Source organism: Epinephelus fuscoguttatus, linkage group LG13 (assembly GCF_011397635.1).
Source record: "Epinephelus fuscoguttatus linkage group LG13, E.fuscoguttatus.final_Chr_v1".
Lineage (NCBI taxonomy): Eukaryota > Metazoa > Chordata > Actinopteri > Perciformes > Serranidae > Epinephelus > Epinephelus fuscoguttatus.
Genome location: NC_064764.1, coordinates 20548523 through 20568830, shown reverse-complemented (window position 1 = coordinate 20568830; position 20308 = coordinate 20548523). Strand labels below are relative to the sequence as shown.

The following is a 20308-nucleotide window of genomic DNA, read 5'->3' as shown; positions in this document are numbered from 1 at the left end:
GGAGTCATTAAATTTTACTGCCATACTAATTTGGGAAGGCAAAGTTGGGTAGCATGTCACTCCAACTATGCATACAGCTATGCTCTAAATAGTTTCACTGCCCGAACATTTCCCTACGTCCCCCTTCTTGTCACGCATGAAAACAACCAGTGTGGCAAACAGGAACTGGAATAAGCCCTCTGATGTCCCCGTGCGCAATGTTTCCCCATAATCACAATCTAGTTAAGCGTGACCAGTGTCAATGGGTTACTCTGCAATCACTACAACAATAGGCAGCAAGTGGAGGGGAACAGGGAGGCAAACATTGGCAGCCAGGGTCTGTCAAATCCTGCCCGATTAGCTGGTGTGAGAACGAGAGTCGAATCCCATGAAAAAGCCACCTTGTTGCCCAAGCTGACCTGTTGAATAAATCTGTTGACACATAAGCCTAGTGTGGTGTTTGACAACCTGGCATTTTGCACTTCCACCTCTGAAGATATTAGGGTGTTTGCCCATTTACAGATGGGACTCAAGCAGGTCTCAGTGCAGACTGCCACAATACACATTTGGCACGGCCTGCCTTTCCTCTGCACCTTCAGAAAGTTCTGTATCAAACATCCTCACTATTTGCAAAACACCTTGCAAATTGTGTCACTTTCAACAGCGCTGCCGTTTCTAATTTAATACATAACCCTGCTTAAAATAACAACCTTATAAATTTTAGTTTCTGTTTAGTCTTGCCGTCTCACTCACCCACTCACTGTTTCTTGTTTACTGTCTCTCTTTCTTTGTCTTTTTCTGTTTTTGACAAAATATCTATCCCTGGTTAAGAATTCTGGAGCAAAAAGGCAAAAGATTTATGGGCTGGTTGATGGTGAGATGTATTCACGTCCTGTAGCCAGAGGAAACATGCTACCTCAACTACTAATGTACAGTTTTAGCCCACTAACTATCCCACTATTGGCTATGGTACTACTGTACTTTCAATAAAGCAATCATACTATCAAATTCACAAAAACTCTGTCTGAATACATTGCTCTTCTTAATGGGTGCAGTTGACTATTTAATCTGCAATTTCCTATGACCTGTATCCCAAACACACACCATGTGGAACTGTGCGTGGGCAACTGTGCACTCAATGGGTATGGACTATTTTGTAATTAATCCAATGATACCACAGCATCACAGGTGAACTTAATTAAATTGTCGTGCAAAAGACTCAAGGTCATAATGCCTTTGTAACATTGTAAATCACGAACATATAGAGTGGAGGGTGTGCACATTCAAAAACCTTTCACAGGTGCTTGATCAAAAAATCAAATGAAGGCAAGAATCAGTCAAAAGATCTGCACACTATATTAAAAGCTTCCTGCATTTTTAGTGTGCACTGTTTCCATCTAAAAGATTTATAAAAGATATAAACACAAACACCTGAGTGATGAATATGTCTGTGTCTATATATTGCTTGTTCTGCTTTGTGATAGCGAGTTGACAATGCCTCAAAAAACCTCTGTTAGATTGAAATGTTGCAAGGTTACAATAGCCGAGAGCTTTTAATACAGTATGCAGATCTTTTATGTGATTCTAACTTGTAAATCACACCTTGACAGAACCAGGTGACGTTTTGTCAGCAAAGCAACATGACAGTATGAAAACATCATAGTTGAGAAATGTGGGCTCCTTCACTCATCAGTATGACAACACTGACACCACAGAGTCACCCATGACAAAACTGCTGCTGTTAGTTGAAAGCTGGATTTGAACTATATATTGTTTATGCCAGAGAGCCTGTCTGAATGTGGTCCAAACCTTCCTGCCACCACAGACTAATAGGCCTGCAGACAAATTACTACAGAGGACACTAAACAAAATAGTATAGGAAACCATCTGGTAAACCTGTGCTGCTTGAATTAATTAAAAGGAAATATACAGCAGGTGACAGCGACCAGGAGAGGTAGTGTGACAGATAGAGATAATAATACACATAATACACCTCATCCAGCTGGGGGTGGGTGGTTACTGCAGCACCCTCAGAGCCTCTCTTTCCTGGGGTCATTGAAAACTTTCCTCAGTACTTACAATGAATTTTCACACATTGCAGTGGATCGGCAATTATTAATCAATCTCATTTTTTTCTTTTTATTTGAATATTTTTCAGAGGTTTGAGGGGCACGTACTGAGGAATATGCTTTGGTCGGGCATTGCACCCCAAGGTAACACTGTATAATAACCATCATTTATAAATGGTAAGTTGATAGTTCATCAAACGTTTATCATTAATAAACAATGAAATTATAATAATGTTTACTAATTATTGGTAATGCTTTAATTTATAGTGTTTCAGCAGTTTACTGTTGCACACATTATATAATTTTATATACTATATTAAGTATTTGTCAATAATTAATCATTAGTCTACTATAAACATTATTTGGATACCTGTAGTTACGCAGATGACACGCAACTGTACATCTCTGCTGAACCAAACAATGCTGTGGCCATAAACTCCATTACTACCTGCCTTTTGGCAATAAATAAATCGATGAGCAATAATTTCTTAAAAAACTTGTCCGCCCTAAAACAAAAAGAGAAATGCTTCTTAATAATCTGGGAAATTTAACTCCCTGGATTAAATCTGTGGTTACAAGTCTTGGCGTGATCCTTGATTCAGATCTAAGCTTCAAGTCCCACATTAACAAGCTGATGAGAACATCATTTTTCCACCTCAGGAACATAGCCATGGTATGACCATTTCTGAACGAAAAATATGCTGAGAAATTGATCCATGCCTTTATTTCAAGCCAACTCGATTACAGTAACGCACTTTTTACTGGCCTCCCAAAAAACACCACTGAGAGACTTCAGCTCAGTCAAAACTGCAGCTCGGCTACTAACCAGTACCAAGAGGAGAGAGCACATCAGGCCAGTCGTTGCTGCTCTGCACTGACTTCCCGTTAGATTTAGAATTGATTTTAAGCTCCTCCTCATTGTATACAAAGCTCACATGGGCTGGGACTGAGCTACTTTGCTAACTCCCTTGTTAACCGTTTCCCTCAAGAGTACTGCGATCATCTGCTGCTGGTTTACTGGAGGTTCCCAGTGACAGACGGAAGAAGATCAGGGATGCAGCCTTTGTCAATTACGCCCCAAAGCTATGGAACACGCTACCTGTAAATATTTTTAAAAGAAAGCTAAAAACGTATCTGTTCACTTTAGCTTTTAACTAGCTCTTACTTCCTGATACAAGTCTGAAACTCTTTATTTATTTATTTATTTATTTTTACGTTTTTACTTTCCATTTATGCTTCAGGCTGCTGCAACTCTAGCAGCAGCAGTAGTAGCAGTAGTAGTAGTAGTATATAGTTGCAACTGATGATTACAATACCTTGGTAAATAGTCAATAAAGACTGTAATATAGTATATAAAAAGTTATAATGTGTAAAACAATAGACTGTTAAAATATTATAAATCATGCATTACTAATAATTAGTAAACATTATTCATTAAATTTCATTGTTTGTTAACTGTAAAATAACAATTGGTTATGGTTATTACATAGTGTTAACTATCCCAGTGCCCTTTGGTGATATGTCCTGACATATAGAGAAACGTTAATCATTCACATATCATGCAGGCAATAGAAGAGACTTGTTAAAATATTTACAGTAAAACATAGAGACGGTCCTTTGAGATCAAAAAGCATTCATATGTCCTTTAAATGTAAGTAATGACACGAATGAACAAGTCTTTTGTCTCCTTCCACCCTGGCAGTGACTCTCCGTCTGGCACACAGTGTGTCGTTTCAGACCACAGGGTTTTTGCACTGAGCCTTGACCCTGTTTGATAAATGAGATGCCAAAAAGCCAGAACAGAGGAGGAACAGGAAGAGCGGGAGACAGCAAGAAAGAAAGAGAGACAGAAGCTCTTTTTCACACACTGAAGATGAAACACTATTGGCTCCGGTTGCCCATGTATGATAGGGTTTTCTGGCATTCATAATCAGGTCTTTTATATGTAATAATTTAATGTTGTTTAATGTTGAGTATTTTCATTAAGACACTGTAGAAAAGAGTTGCGAGCTCTTTTACAGGTTACCTTGTTGGTAGATATTAAAACTTATTGTGCAGTTGAATGTTAATCTCTACTGCTTTAGCTCACTAACCCCAGTTCGTAAAGCCCCCCGTGGCACCCAATACATTTTCTTATCTATTCATAATGTGTTAGATCACTTTTTGTTGGCATTTTACAGGATTGTTTTAGGTTGCTGTCCCCAGTTATGTGTTGAAATATTATATGAATTTAAAAAATATATATCTGTGGATAAACCACAGCGGCATTTGGACTTGTTTTTGTTGGGCACGTTTCATGTCTACCTTAAAACTGAGAAACCAGACAAGTCACATAATGGAGAGTGGCCATGCTGGGTCAAGTTTACTGATAATAAATCTGGATTCTTGTGCTAATTCTGAGACTGGTGAGGCTGAAAATACATATTCATAAGCATATAAAAAGGACCACAGCAGTATAATTACGAGCCTGCTAGGCATCCAATGGGCTGAGAACAAGAAGAAAAAGAGCAGAGATAATTGCTACTGGTGAGAAACTGAGCTGTGGCGTGAGTAGAACCAGAGGAGAGCTGGGCAGGTGTCTTGGTGAGTAACTGATGTTAAATACATTACATATCACATTTGCAGTAACAATAATAACAACGTCTGCTAATATAGCTTGTTAAAAACATGAAATCATCCATTAACTTTTAAACCAGTTGCGATTAAATAAAAATGCCTTTTTAACCCTTCTGTATCACCTCTCTGGACGTTTTGTGCACCATTTTAACAAGATAGGGCCAAAAACTCAATTCATATTCATATTTTAATATCAAACTCTAATCATATTTTCTTCCTGTGACACAAAAAAAAAAAGATTACGCAAGCTAGTACCAACCAATTCCAATCAATTATATCGTGACATCCTCCCATCACTAAATCTGCAACTTTTAGCCACACAGAGCTAGTCAGCTAGTTAGCAACAACATGGTACATCAGTGTGTCTTCATATACCCAAAATACCGTGGTTACGGGCCACAGGCTACAATTTCTTCACTTTGAGGACAGCTTCTTGACGATATGAAAAACCAGTAAAAATCATTAAAAAATAGAAAAATTAAGAACATAGAATTGCAAAATAAGTGATACAGTTTTAAATTTTAACCTGTTGGCCTTCAAATATTCAGTAAAAACTAAACAAGAATTATCTCTCATTTCTTTAGTTTGTGACAACAACAATAACTCAGAGTGAGATTCAGATTCTATATACAATATTAATAGTTCAACAAAATAAAATCTACCACTAATTACACATTTAAACAGCTTCCAAATACAAAAAAGTGTACTGGGATCTATATATGTGTAAATAAACAGACAGTTTCTTTCTTTTAGCAAAATCCTAAATGATTGACCTGGACCTTCATTCTCTGCCATTTCTCCTCTAGTCATCACGCTGTAACCTGTGACAGGCTGTTATGTTACCAGAACTATTGCACATTTGCATATATGTAGTTTTTTGTTAAGCCATGAGTGTCACGTAGGTTAACATTACCAAAGGTGTATGAGAAAACTACACCGACTCCTGTGTGTGCAAGGCAAGAGAGGAGAGGGAGAGACACTGTGCTGCTGCCAGAGGAGCCGCTGAATGAGATCGGTCTGAGCGGTAAATCCCTTAAAGAGTCTGAGAAGTCCGGGGATGGTCATGAAACATTCAGGACGCCATAGTTAATTCCACACTACTGAAGCTGCTCCTCTCTTTGGAATCAACGCTCAGTCTGTAATAATTTTGTTTTCCGCCACGCTTGTTAACAGTAACACTATGGCATCAACGCCAACAAGTGTTAATATTGTGAGTATCACGATATGATATGGCACACCTCTAATGGGAACTTGAGATTATGGACAAGACAAAGACATTTACAGTGGACTGCTTCAGGAGCTAACATTACATGGAGGCTACGATGTGCTTTATCTCTCTCATCCTGCCAGATACCACTATCCCGTCGGCTAACACTGTTGGGGCCTCGCTGTTATGACACGGCCACAGCAATCAAACCGTTTGTTTTCATTTCCAAAATAATTTATTATTATTATTGTTCGTACTTATTTGTTCATTCATTCATCTCTATTCCGTTTTACTGGGAAATACATCTCAGCACAGAAGCTGAAGTCCCTCCAGATTTCACTTGAACTTTAAGGACAAGTTCTGTAAGAAATGCAAATTACAATTTGCTCTTTAAACATGTTGAAGAGTTAGTACACATGACTGTTGTCTAAAAGGGGAATTACAAAAATGTGGCTAGATCCCGAGTATGCACACAGTCACTTTTCATTTTAAATGACATGAAGATGAAAAAGCAGCGAAACTAAAAGAGACAGGGGACAGAAACAAACAGAGAGAAAGCTCTCATTCTGCGGTGTTTGTCTTCTACTCTCGGTGGACATGAGGTGTGACTGCATTGACATTTCCTGGGGCTAAAAGGCTTGTTTCCACAGTAACACTTCTATCCAAACTCTTAAGACAGCTGAGACATACGGTGTCTGATGAGGCCAATAAGCCTCACAGACAAACGTGGCCCATTATGCTCTGTGCCACACATTTAGGGTTTAATTCATTTAGATTGGAAAAAGTACATTACCACATCTGACTATCATTTATCATCTACAGTACAATGAGAAATCAATACAAAGCAAAACAGTGATTGTGATTAGTCCCCGGCTCTGTTCAAACACTAATGAAATACATTCAGCAAGGAAATGGGGAATGGGCAGCAAATGAGAAAACTGTGTAGTATTAATATTCCCAGTGCATATGTACAACTATAACCCCCCACAGGCTTTTCTGACGGGATCGACAATAAAAGATTAATGACCATTGCAGAAATTCGCCAAGTTCCACTACGCAATTAATAAGCCATGAAATACATTAGTAAATTCAATTCATTATCTGGTCTCTGCTGAAGATCCTTCAAGGATGTGGTCTAAACAAACAGAGGCCAAAGGGTTCTGAGAAAGATCCTTCTGCTGCACATCACTGATGGTGTTGTGTGAGAATGGGCAGAAATAGCTTAGATAAATATTAAAACAAGAATAGGCCTCAGGCTGCCCATTACTGTGTGCCTGGTTGCAATGCCTCATGTTAGCGATGATTGTTGAGGAAATGTAAAACATGCCTGCACTGCACTACACACACAGCTGAGCGCATACAAATGGATACACACACACACACACACACACACACACACACACACACACACACACAGTCTCTGCCAATATTAAATAATATTTCAAAAGCACTTAGCTGAACAGTGCTTATATTACATATGTCCCAATCTAATCAGTGTGATACAGAACACAACGCTCTATTCTGCTGTCATTCAGAACCTCATAAGGTAAAGCAAGAATATGTAAACAGAGGGGCAGTCATGTCTGACAGTTGTTATTGATCACAGATTACATGTCTTAAAGGAATACTCTAGCCTCCAGATAACCATTGTTATTAACTACTCACCCATTTTACACTGAATTGGAATGTTTTTCTCACATTGAAACGAAGGATCTCAAAAACTGAGAAAATTCCTGATGAATTCAAGTCATACTCGACTGCGTTTAACATCAGCAAAACTATACCAAAACATCTGTTTACTAATGCTTGTTAAACTTGTGCAGGATAATCTAAGACACGTTTAACCAATTGTGCTCGGGACATCCTAAACAGACAGCCCGAAAAGTGAGACTTATCTATGGTCTCTTCAAAGCAAGACTCCATTGACAGAACCAGTAGTTTTACCTCTTTGAAAACGAGAGCAGCTGGTCCACCACTGCCTCAATCTGTAGTTTGTTTTTTGTTATGATGTGACTTTGGTGAATATGAACTAACAGCCAAGTACATGCCACAACACAAAGACACTAACTGAGGCAGTGGTAGACCAGTAGCTCCCGTGTTCTGTGAGGTAAAATTATTGTTTTTGTCAATTGAGTCTGGCTTTGAAGAGAGCATAGATAAGTTTCACTTTACATTCAATTCCCCGTTGGAAAGAGCTGTCTGGCTGGGAAGAACTGAGCAAACGACTGGATGATTGTGACTTGGATTATACTACATGAGTTGTGTAAGTTTGTAAGCGCATGTTCGGACATATGCCCCGTTTCCACCTTGCAGTGCAGTACAGAACAGTTGAGGGCGGTTTATTTCCATTTCCACTGTGAAAAGTTGTGAATGGTACCAATGGAACTGTTCCATACCATCCCCATTTTTGGTAACCTTGCTGTTGGGGTACCTAGCACACAGATCTGGTACTAAAAGGTGGAGCTGTGAACACTGCAGTCTGTTGATTGGTCAATAGCGTACGGTCACTCTGTGCTCATGGCTGAGTTGTGGCTGGTTTTGAGGCTTATCTAACAACTGTTTATACCGTGTTAAGCGATAAGCGTTTATATATATATATGTATATATATAGAGTGTTATTCCTGTGGGCTACGGCAACACTAAACCCCTGAGCTTGCTTTAGAAAGACACAAACCTGCTATTTCTAAATATCCTATTGAGAGAGACTCTCACTGCAGCCTGTTTTATTTTCTGAAAATGTAGGCGTGTGTGTAATGTAAGCTCACTTCATACAAAAGAATGAGAGCCATAGGTTGCTTCAAACCCATAAAGATAATCTGAATAAGGCTTTGTGTTTTGGTACTGAATGACATCCACAGCAAAAAGTGTCCCTGAGATAGTAGGTGCACTTGTGACCCTACTATGTTGCAGTAAAACACAATGGAGTGAGCACTGAGCAGTAATTCATGGTTCCACATTATTATTATGACAAATACTGTGACCACGCATAATGCTTCAATGCTTGAGTGTAGAGAACACCAATTATGACCTGACTGCTAATGCAGATGGTGAAAGTGGATGGTATAAACAGATTTTGTTAGGATGGGGGATCAAATCATTTTAGTGTTTGAGTTTGACATACCTGCAGTTCTCCAAGGCAGGGACTTCTCAGACGAGCTGTATGGGGGAAACAGGAGAAGGAAAAAAAGAGTTAATAAATGCACTACAAACCAGAGAGACAGTGAAGTGATGGACATGAGTGAAATTGTCTGGAAGAGACAACTTTCGGCCTTGTGTACTCTTTCCTTGGGCCTTTCACAACAGGGTCACAGACGGTAATCACTGTGTTTGAGATAAAACTACAGCAAGGTCCGGAGTATACCACCTAAAAGCAGATCTAACGACGCAGACGTAAAGTCCATTCCTATCATTTGTGTTTATCAAGACCTAAAGGTGCCTTTGGTGACAGCTAGTGTCTTTGAGGACCCATCAGCACTGACAACAACAACAAAAACTTATAAAAGTGCTACTGGAAGGTGTTTTTCCACCTGCAGCTTTAGTAAACATGCTAGGCTAAAAGTACAAAAGGCCGGGAACACATCCTGATGGGAGCAGAAACAGAGCACAGACAGGTAAGGCAGGCTCCAGGAGTAAAATCAGAGGTGATCGTACAGTATATTCACACACACTCACTGTACAAGCTCACACTGTCCTGACATCCGAATATGATCCTGACATGTGTTTATTCCAGCACAGAGAGAATCTCAGAGAGATCCTCAGCCTCCAGAGAATAATGCGGGAGAATAATGGTCGAGCCAGAGAGCAATCACAGTTTGTGACTCTGCCAACAACACTGAGGGATACCAAGCAGCAAAAACATAAAGGATAGAGTGACAGTGTGTGGGAGATTGATGATGAAACGTCCTGGGTCAGTGGATGAAGGATCATACCTAATGACAAGTTCAGAGCAGGAAAGCACCAGACCAAGCATTCGGCAGAACATGGCTGTCCATTGGGACTGAACTGATTTTGTTTCTTCAGATGCAACATCTCATCAACTTTTGGCCTGGGGCATCCATTGAACACAGCAGGAAAGCCACAGAAAGATGCAAACTCCAACGGTTAGCTGGAGTTTTACTGGTGAAACCACTAAAACTGGAAGTATCCCATCACACCAAATAAGAGCGGATGTGGGAGAAATGGTGTTTCTGCCATTTTCCATCATAGAGAAAACAGGTCTGCTTTGGCAAGTGCATATTGGATTTATAAAAAAGTTGTAAATGTATTCACTTTCAGTATCACTATGGCGTCGCTTAGGAGTCTGCACATGTAACTATAAATAATCAACATACTTTCTGCGTTCCGTGGACACCTGTGGACTTAAAGTGGTCACTTCGACACTAAGGATGCATATGATTAGTCGTCTAAACGATTAAACATCTGCCCCCTTGCTAGTCGGCACCAGAAATATTAGTCTGTAAAACCAATTAGTGTTTTATTCATGTACAAGGCCGCTTAACTGTCATGCAGCCGCCTGCCACTAGCGGGGGCTACAGAGCTGTCAGAAAGCAGTCCCCCTCCCTGCGATAATGCTCGAGTAGACTGGATGTTTAAAACAGCGCGGTTGGAAACTGGAGAGATGTCCTCTCACAAAACCAGCGCGGTTTGGCATTACTTTGATCTAGGAAATGAAAACAATGGAGCATGTAGGCTGTGTCAGAAAAAACTGTCATATAATCACTCGACTGGAGCAATGCGCAACCACATTCAACTCAAGCATTTGGATGTTAACCTGCACGGAACAACGGCTGCTGCTGCTAGCCGTGCTAACAACACACAGACAAATTTGACATTGCTTACCCGAAGCGCTGTAATCCCACCTGGTCTAAGAAGATAACGCAGCTCATCACGCCAACGACCTTGCAAGATATGCTTGCACGCTGTTCTATAGTAGCACTTCCATTGTGGACATGCGGAGTATGAACTGGCTTTTATAAGTACAATATAACTCTTTAACGATGATGTATAAATCCATCTTATGCTCGACCAAACCTTCACAACAGGAACATTACACGGTTTCCTGCAATGAAAGTGTCTCCAGGGGGTAAGATGGAAGCAGGGAGAAAATTACACAGTACATATTGCAGTATGTTTGCTACTCTAGGCCCGTTTCCACCGTAGGAACTTCGGGGTAATTTTACGGGGCCGGGGCCGTTGGTGCGTGTCTCCACCGCAGGAATCACCCCCGAAGGACAGAGTTCCAGAACTTTTACAGGGGCTAAACAAGTCCCTGCCTCAGAGTAGGTACTCAGAACGGCCCCGAAAAACTCCTGGCTGGGGCTTGGGGGTTACTTGGTGCTGACTGGATATACTCAAGGCGGGACGTGACGTCAACAGAAAGCAACAAAATAGCCGGCATTTTTAAAACTCAGCAGACAAGGATTAGCTCGTTCATATAGCTTCCGCTGTCATGTAAACAAACTCAAACGGTCCTTGGAAAAAAATATTTTTTTCCAGCGGATATCTTAGTTACAACATGATTGAGCTAGCAAAGCAGTTTTGTGTTGCTATGTATGGTATTTATTCAGTTTTGGGAAATCACGATGTCTAGAAAGCATTAGCTGACAGGGACAGCTAACAGCGGCAGCAAAGCTAACATCAGGACGTCATCTGTCTCCCGTTGTCGGATACGACATGAAACTACTCCAGTTAGCTCAATCATGTTGTAACTAAGAGATCCGCTGGAAAAAAAATATTTTTTTTCATGGGCCATTTAGTGAATTTAGTGAGTTATTACAGACACCGCTATCGGCTAACAGCTAACGGTGTCCCTACGCCGCTACGTCGCCCCGGTCAGAATAGTCGCGCAACGATTACATCACATCCAGAGCCCGTAACTTTACAGGAACCTTCCTCCTACTCCGCTCTCTCAGTGGAGACACGGCGGTTGAGAGGGCCGAGCGAGAGGACGTTCCTGTAGTAGTTCCTGCCCCCCAAATAGTACCAGGAACTTCTTCGGTGGAAACGGCCCTTCTTTTTGCTCTTCGGCTTGTTAGATGATTGAAAGCCTTTCTTCCAAGTACTAGTGTGAACAGAGCGCTGATGCAGTCAGTGTAATAAAGTATTTATAGTTACTTTTAGATCTGGGTTTCACAAATATTTTCTTTCCCACTGCTGTGAAAGTTAAAATATGGAACAAGAACAACAGATACTGAATTTACGTTTGTTTAGTTAATGATCAATACTAGTTGATCATGATCAAGAGAACACTGAGTCGCATTTTTATCATCTTTAATCCTACCTTAGGATGCTTGTAAAGAAGCAAACTGAAGGAATATAAAAACATAAATGTTAAATATAACTTGAAAGCTTACCGAAAAAAAAAAAAACCCTAACTGAATGCTACATACATCTTTATTTTCTTTCTATAAATACATACTTTTCTGAAAAGTAAATTCATTGTAACCATGCAGCAAAGGCATTGCACTCCAATGATAACTTACAGTCAAGGCTGCTGCAGAAAGAAAAAAGCAGAACGGCCATGCGAGACATCTTAATAGCCACCTAATAATTACAACTCATGTACGTACCATGGAAAACACTTTCTGACAAAAGGGATAGCCATTCACTTTCTCAAAGCCATTTTTCCAAGGCTGGTTATTATGACAAACAGAGGCCAAGCAGGACACCTCAGAGCAGCGTTCCCCCTTTTTCTTTTTAATATCCTCTGTTTGCTGGTTATTACTATCAAGCACTCGATGTTGCAACTGCTGCTATTTTTCCATCTAAGGTGAGAGTCGATGAGCTTTAAGAAGCACGGCTCTCTGAATTTTAATGAGCACGCAGGCAATTAAAAAGAGGAAGTTGGGGCGAGTTGTGCTCCACTGAACCATGGCAGATGAAGTAGAAGAATGGCGACCATAATGATGATGCGCCATGCGTGCTGCATGCCGACCGGCTGGCTGGGTGAAGGCAGCGTAAAGAGATTGTAAAACTGCCAATGCTGATAAACAACAGGCCTAACCCTGACAGGACACTTTATTTCCCATCAACCCCTATGGCCGGTTGGAGGTTGCATCTTTTAGGAGTTTCGCCAGGGGTCAAGTTTGATAACCACCACCCTGTATGCTCGTAGAAATGAAGGGGGTGGTCAACTCTGGAGGTGTCATGAAATGTAATGACTCCCATCAGAACCCTTGAGTGTGCTTTCACCTCTGTCATCATCCAGCTGAGCCATTGAGCCTAGCGGTGTGAACTCATTGGTTGAAGCTAATCTCCATTCACACACAAATGTCCAGTGACAGCCATTTCATTTGTCCTTCTTGAGCTTTAAAAGGTGTAAAAATGGTGTTGCATGTTTTCTTTATAAGATCCCCAGGAGGTGGCGGAAGTCCACTGGTCCCCTGGTGGGAAAAGTGGCTGCATTTACACTTATTTAAAACATGTGATTATATCTTTTGGCAGTAACAGGATTTCCGAAACATCATGTAAATGGGAAACTTGGCTTGTTATTGGAATAATATCATAAAAACCTGGATAACAAAGGTAGACTTCTGCTGAAGAGACCTGATTATTAACCCACTATTCACCACTCACCTATGTTTCTGAGAGATCTTGTGGCCATTTGCATGCCAAAGACCTTAAAGTACTTGAATCTCTGTGGCAACAGTAAAGCAAGGTGAAAGGAAAGCACTTTACTACTTACAGCTGTTTTGGCTTGTATCCAAAATCATTACATCAAAGCTCAAAATTTAACTGAAAAAGAAACTGTACTGATCTTTCTTCTACAACTAAAAACATAAACCACCTAACAGTGGGCTCTTTAGTGACTTGAACACAAGGGCAGGGTAAAAAAAGAAACAGTGGGCTCTTCATGAACACTCTATCCGCTATCAGCACTGTCAGACAAAATGTCACTTCATTGGTGACGATAGGCCTTTTTGACTGAACATTCTTAGAAACTAAACCCAGGAATTAAATCACCAAGTGCAATTTTCACACACAAAGAAATAACAGAGACACAGTGATGTTCTTTGTAACTTACAAAGAGTGTTGCACAAATCACACCACAGACATGCAGAGGCGGAGAGGGATCCTGAAAGCTACTAAGTAGCAACAATCTGCCGTTTAAAGCCACAGTTGGTAACTTTAACGGAAATAACTTTGTCATGTTTGCTAAAACTGTCACTACATCCACACAAAGCACCTTGGGACTGTCTGGTCACAAACTTTCTCATTATACAACTAAATAGTACGCTCGAATGTGTTTCAAAAACATCTGAGGTGAGAAATAGGCAATGAAGTAACAGAATCTTGATTCCTATTTGTGCAGTGCTGCCTAGTTTGACAGTTTCAGTTCTCGAGCAGTAATCAACATGACCGACATCTGTATTAAGCCCTGTTTCCACTGAGCAGTACGGTACAGTACAGTTTAGTTAGGTACACTTTTTTTCCCATTTCCACCTAAAAAGTTGTGGATGGCACCAATGGAACCGTTCCCTGCCTTTCCTTTTTTAGTCACCCCTCTGTTGGGGTACCCAGCACACAGATCTGGCACTAAAAGGTGCAGCTACAGTCCGTTGATTGGTCAACAGTGGAGGGTCACTCTGCTCAGGGCTGAGTTGTGGCTGGTTTTGAGACTTAAAATGAAATGATGCCTTTCGCAGCAGCTGTAGACTGAGAAAACATATCTTGATTCAGTGGGCCGACTGCCGGCAACTTTTAAGGTGGAACGTTTAAGTGTAATGTTACTCAATGCATGAGTTGACGACCTGAATCCATCAGCACACCTTAAATTTCAATGTCACAACTTTGACAATTTCATTAGTTTTTATTGTCTCTCTTGGATGACAGACACTTTTTGTAATGATTGGATCTTCAAGCAGCGTTTAAAGATATATATTAATTTCGACCAGATTATGTAAACTGCATATGTCCCTATCCTTACTTGGAGAAAAACAAAACATTGTGGAGCAAAGTTCCTGTGGGCTCCAGTGACACTAAACCCCTGCGCTGGCCTTGGAAGAATTAAATGCACAAACCTGCTATTTTTAAATATCCCATCAAGAGAGACTCTCACTGCAGTCTTTTTTATTTTGTTCTGAAACGTCGGCGTGCAACCCCATTCTGTGGACGATAAACGAGGTGCAGACTGATAAAGAAGAAATACGGTGAGTGCTGGACAGAGCAGTGAGTGACAACAACCCCGCCCACATTTAAGATTACTGTTTGCGGTGGAAATGCTAGGGTCTAGGTACCATGTCTGAAGGGGTACATTTGGTTCCAAAGATACCATAACAAAATAATCTGGTGGAAACAGGTCTTTATAAACTCCTCAATTATGATTGGTTGCTTTTGTTCACATACTGTAATGCCACAGGAAGCACTATTAGCAAGCAGAGGAATATGATTTTTTTCATTATCCAAATAAAGTGTCAGTTTCAGCAATTATGACAAAGTTATTTTTGTAAAAGTTGCCAGCTGTAGCTTTAATGGCGATATGCTGTGATATGTGCTTTCTAACACTAATAGAAAGTACAGTACTAGCCCTGAGGTAGGGACTTTTTGTGGGACAGACTAAATTTAGACCCTGTTTTTTTCCAGTTGAAACACAAGTTAAGTGCCTGAATTCCAAAAATGGTTCCTACGTTCCTTAGAGGTATTTCAGTTGAAAAGGGCTATTTTCTTTTGTGTCTATTAATAAGTTAGTGGCAGTAGTTAATAGTTAATATATTTTGAAATAATCAGCTTATCCTTTGGGACTGCAACAGGCAATGCAAGCCAAACAGCTGGAAGCGAGTATTGAAGTTCTGACAAATGATTTGTAGGAAAGACACAAGTGCCTTTTAATGATATTTTCCCTTTCATCAGCTTTGTGCAGGGGCTGAGGTGTGTCCTCCCCTTTCTGACGGCTAATGTGTCAAAAATCCGGCGGTAAAAATTTGCACTGACAGACAGACGGACAATCAAGCTAAGATAAAATAATGATAGCTACTAGGAAACAGCCAAAATCAATTAAAACATATCTCTGTTCAGAATAGGAATGGAGAATCACTTCATTCTTAGGACAGGTCGTCTGGTCAGGAGGAGCAAGATTCTGTCAAAAACCAACGCAGAGCACACACTGTGTATGTCAGCAAGTTATGTATTCACTCCCACACATACCAGCTAAGTGCTCCTACTAGAGTAGGCATTTTACAGCATACAAAGGCAACCTAAAGATGTCTACAAAAAAAGGAGAAAATTACTTCCCCCTCGGCTTTTCAAACAACACCAGTCACAACAGCCACGTCTAATGCTGACACAAGAGTTTCTCTTTTTAACAAAGAACTACTTTTAAGCCAATTTTCAAAACAAAGAGGGGCACATAAAAAGGCTTCTTACCAAAATTATCTCTTTATTCTAAAATGAATTTATAAAGCAGGAAAATAAAGACCTGTTTCTATTAGCCTGCCACTATATGAGAAATTAAATAGAATACAGACCTACTTTCTCTCTGTGGTGTCTGCTGTGTAGCTGTGTTATGAAAACATAAGTTTAAAGGATCAGACTCAATACTGGTCATCCTTCAGTATCAAGATGGTACAAAGCCATTGTTAAAAATTACCCTTTGCAATGACCTTGTAAGGGCAAAATATCTTATTGATTAAAAACCTAGTAGAGACAACAAGCTCATAATTAACAGCTAATTTAGTAAGTATGGTTACTGTTTTGGTAGACAATTGCCTTCTTATTAGAGGTCAAACCTGTGCTCAATTTCTGCAGGCATTCAGCTTACTACATCCAACAACTACAGTGAAAAATATTGTTTTCATTATCATTTGTTAACCTGCAAATGATGGACTGATGACAATGAGCTTAACGCTGCACAAAACAGATTTGGCTGCTGATTTTTATTGTGACTGCGCACACAAAAAAAACCCTTTCATGTTGGAGGCTGTTATTATATTGAGCAAAGAAAGACCACCTGGTTCCCTCGCTTTTCTTCTAAAATTAATCTTGAGATGCCATTCAGGTTGTTAAATGTCATGAGCGAGTGAGCGACCACGGGATAACCACATGAAAGCAAGTTGCTTATATCTCCAAATACGATCACTGGCGTTGTTGGCTACACTAAAATTGAGGTCTAAAACACAGCACTTCTTAAAGAGGAAATGAAAGTAAATAGCCCGGCTGTGTATTTTCAGAGAGCTGTTGTCCAGACCTTTTTGGCAGCACTCGAAGTTGCTCTTTACCTGCACCTCTATCTAAAAAGGGAGAAAGGGGAAATTGACACTTTTACTTCTAAGTACAGCAATCTGCTGGTAGTAGGTGGGTGTTTTTTGTAGGTCTGCAGGCTGGAGTGCAAGGACGCATCATGTAAGGGCATAGGGCTTATTATCACACAGCCAGAAGAGATCACAGAGAGCTATTACAGCCTCAATTCACACCAAGTGTCATTTATCCAAATACTGCTTCCACCAAAATGTATCACGGCCCATTTTAGTACAAATAACTGCTCAAACATGATAGGGCGACCATGTTTGGACAAATAACACGTCTATGTTTTCAGAGGTATTGGCATGGGATGGTCCTGGTAGCCTTAGTTAATGACATTAGCATTCATTGTTTTATATAAACATTTTGGACACTCAGGCACTTTTTAAAAACAGTAATAAATCTTCAGCCCCTTTTACACTGCTAGATTTTCCGTGAATGTTGGGCCGTTTTGCCGAAAAGCTGCGAGCGGTTAGACACACAGAGCCCAACTGGCGAGTTGATCCGATTTTCCGCCACGTAGAGGTAAACATATTGGCGGAACCTTTTTTGGTTTAAAAAGACCGAGGCACCCTTCCGCCACGGGAGGGGCTGTTGATGACTTTTGGGAGGAGCTGTTGATGATGCCGCACATGCGACCCACTGGCGGTGGACTAACAGGAAACAGCTGATAGCAGGAATGAGAAGCTAGTAGCAAGAGGGAAACGCAAACCTGAAAGACACTGTAAAGATGAGCAACTGGGGAGATAAGGAATTGCGTGCCCTCCTTGGCCTCGCAAACGAAGAGGCCATTAACCGTAAAATGACGGGAACGGTGATGGACGGGCCAACTCATGAGAGAATCGCCGAAGGACTGACCAGCCGCGGCTTCCCTCGGAGTACATCACTGAGCTACACGTTTTGTTACTTGCTCATGCCCCCCCTTTGCTCCGAAAAAGGCACATTCTGTATGAACAAAAGTAGGTAGGCGGCATTTCACTGCACCCCCGTTTTGCACAATTCCTATTTAAAAAGGGCTATAAATACAGCAGGGAGCGAGGGAGCAAAAAGAAACTGTCAAGCTGAGCTAAGTGGATAAACTGTGACTCAACAGGCCCTTACTGTAGTCTGGGTAATCATCAAGCCTCCAGTATGTCACCCAAGTAATCAGTACCTTTTATCTTACTGTTTGTCTCATAAGAGGAAGTTCTCAATATCAATAACCATCTAGTGTAAGGGTACACTGGAAAAAACATTATTTAAATGGTGGTTAATGACTTAACTACTGGGGTGTAATGTTTTATCACCATGGTCAGGAAAAAAAACCCTTCATAATCCTAGTAATTGACAATGCTTAAATCAATGCTCCAGTTTAATAGGCAGTCCTTTAGTGGTCAGGGATTCACAAAGAGCCCACTTCCATTCACATGTGCTGGCTTAGCTTGAGTCTTTGGCTCGGCGTGTCAGCCCAGTGTGGCAGGGATTTGCATCTCCATACAGCAGGGCTTCCCACTTAAAGGCGTGTCTTTGACTGACAATGGCTCGTCTTGAGTCGATGATATTTAAAAGCAGTGGGTTGATCCACAGGTAAAGGTCCCCTGTTTCTTTGTTGTGAGTGTTTTTCCATCACACAGCACAACAGATAAAAGAGGTTTACCTGTTGGAGGTGAGCTGTTTGCAGAGGTGCAGTACAAGCCTGTTGTCTCAAGCTGTTCATCTAACATCACACTGTGGCTGTTTCTGCATGTACTCTACATCCCTGCGATATTATATTATTATAGTAGACCTGCTTTTGTTGCAGAATATCTGCTAACAAAGATCTTGTGACTCAGTGTTTGACACATTTCATTTCCTATAAATTTTTCACAAAAAAGGCCAAAAAACATAAGGAAATTTTGGGTTTTCATCAGCAGTAACTTAACATGACTCCTATACAGCTTAAAGCAGCTATCTGAAAGTACAAACAGGACGCAGGAGAGAAACTAAACTCCACACCACAGAGATCTAGTTAGAAGCTACTGAAGCACTGACAGCTGTATGCAGAGAGACTCTTCTCCCTCTCTATCTCCTGCATGGACAGACAGGAGTTGAGTCTTGCAACATACGAATGATTGAGGATCAGAAGGGGATCGTCAGGTGTTGGCTGCAATTGGCAAGACGTCACTGCTACCCACTTGGAGGCAGTTGGGTGAGTTTTTGGCCCAAGTCCTAAGATGATCCATCTAGGCTGTGGTTTGGCATGTTTTAACAGAAATCATGGCATGGTTTGACACAGCGTGGCCGAAAGAGCCAATGTTAAAGCCCTGCAGGACTTCCCACTTGAAGGTGTGTCTTTATCTGTGACGTGCTTGTGCGTCAACGGAAATTTTTTTTGTCCGCCCTGCAGGTGTTATTGTGGTCAATAACTTTCTAGTGCTGATGTCAGCATTTTTAAATTTTCTCTCAGCGCTGCACTAACACATGCCAAATTCCCTCCAGCTCGCTTGGAATATTTCTGAATGCACGGTTGTCTCACTCCAGTAAGCAGGGCTAGTGTTTTTTTTTTTTTTAAACATGTCACTGAATTGTCGCCTGACGAAGTTTATCTGATGTCACTGCAACTGCCTTAGAGGGGGTCGGGCACATTTTGGCCTGGCTCCAGAGACTTGGCGCAAATTGGCGCAATTAAACTGGTAATGTAAACCCCTATAAATGTAGCATGGTTTGACTCAGCACAGCCATAAGTGCCAATGTAAAAGCCGACTAGCATGTAGTCACATGTGTCCATGACCATATTGAGTCACTATGTTTAATTCAAAATCTGACCATTATCAACAACAACCTTGTATGCTATCATAAACTGTCCTCAGAGACATAACACATTAAAAGCTACAAATCAGAGTATAATAGTTAATCATTAGTAAAATACCCACAGAGTACAACACTACACTGTGCCATCAAAACTTCTAGCCTTTATGAAAGCAAAGAAACAAAGAACCATCATATCAATACTGCCTGAAAAATCTGACCATTGAACAATCTGTTAAATGTCACAGTCTGTTAACCTCTATTATAATTTCCCTTGCCATGATAAGAAATTCCATTTTTAACTGGACCCAAATATTACTTGTTTAATAAGGGGAACTACAACTGAAAACAGTGATGCATGAATGAATGTTACAAAACACGCACACATTTCAAACCTTGACCTTGATGTTTTTATTCTGCAGGATTTTACTCAGTA

The 20308-nt window shown here is 40.7% G+C and overlaps 1 protein-coding gene across 2 annotated transcripts in view; it reads right to left on the bottom strand.

The window, feature by feature from the left end:
- pkp4 (plakophilin 4) overlaps positions 1 to 20308 on the bottom strand; it is a 119310-nt gene that overhangs the window by 52758 nt on the left and 46244 nt on the right. For both annotated transcript variants that reach the window (XM_049593329.1, XM_049593330.1), the window contains one exon: positions 8993 to 9027. In XM_049593329.1, the coding sequence (XP_049449286.1) occupies positions 8993 to 9027 (35 nt within the window). The remainder of the gene's footprint in view (positions 1 to 8992; positions 9028 to 20308) is intronic.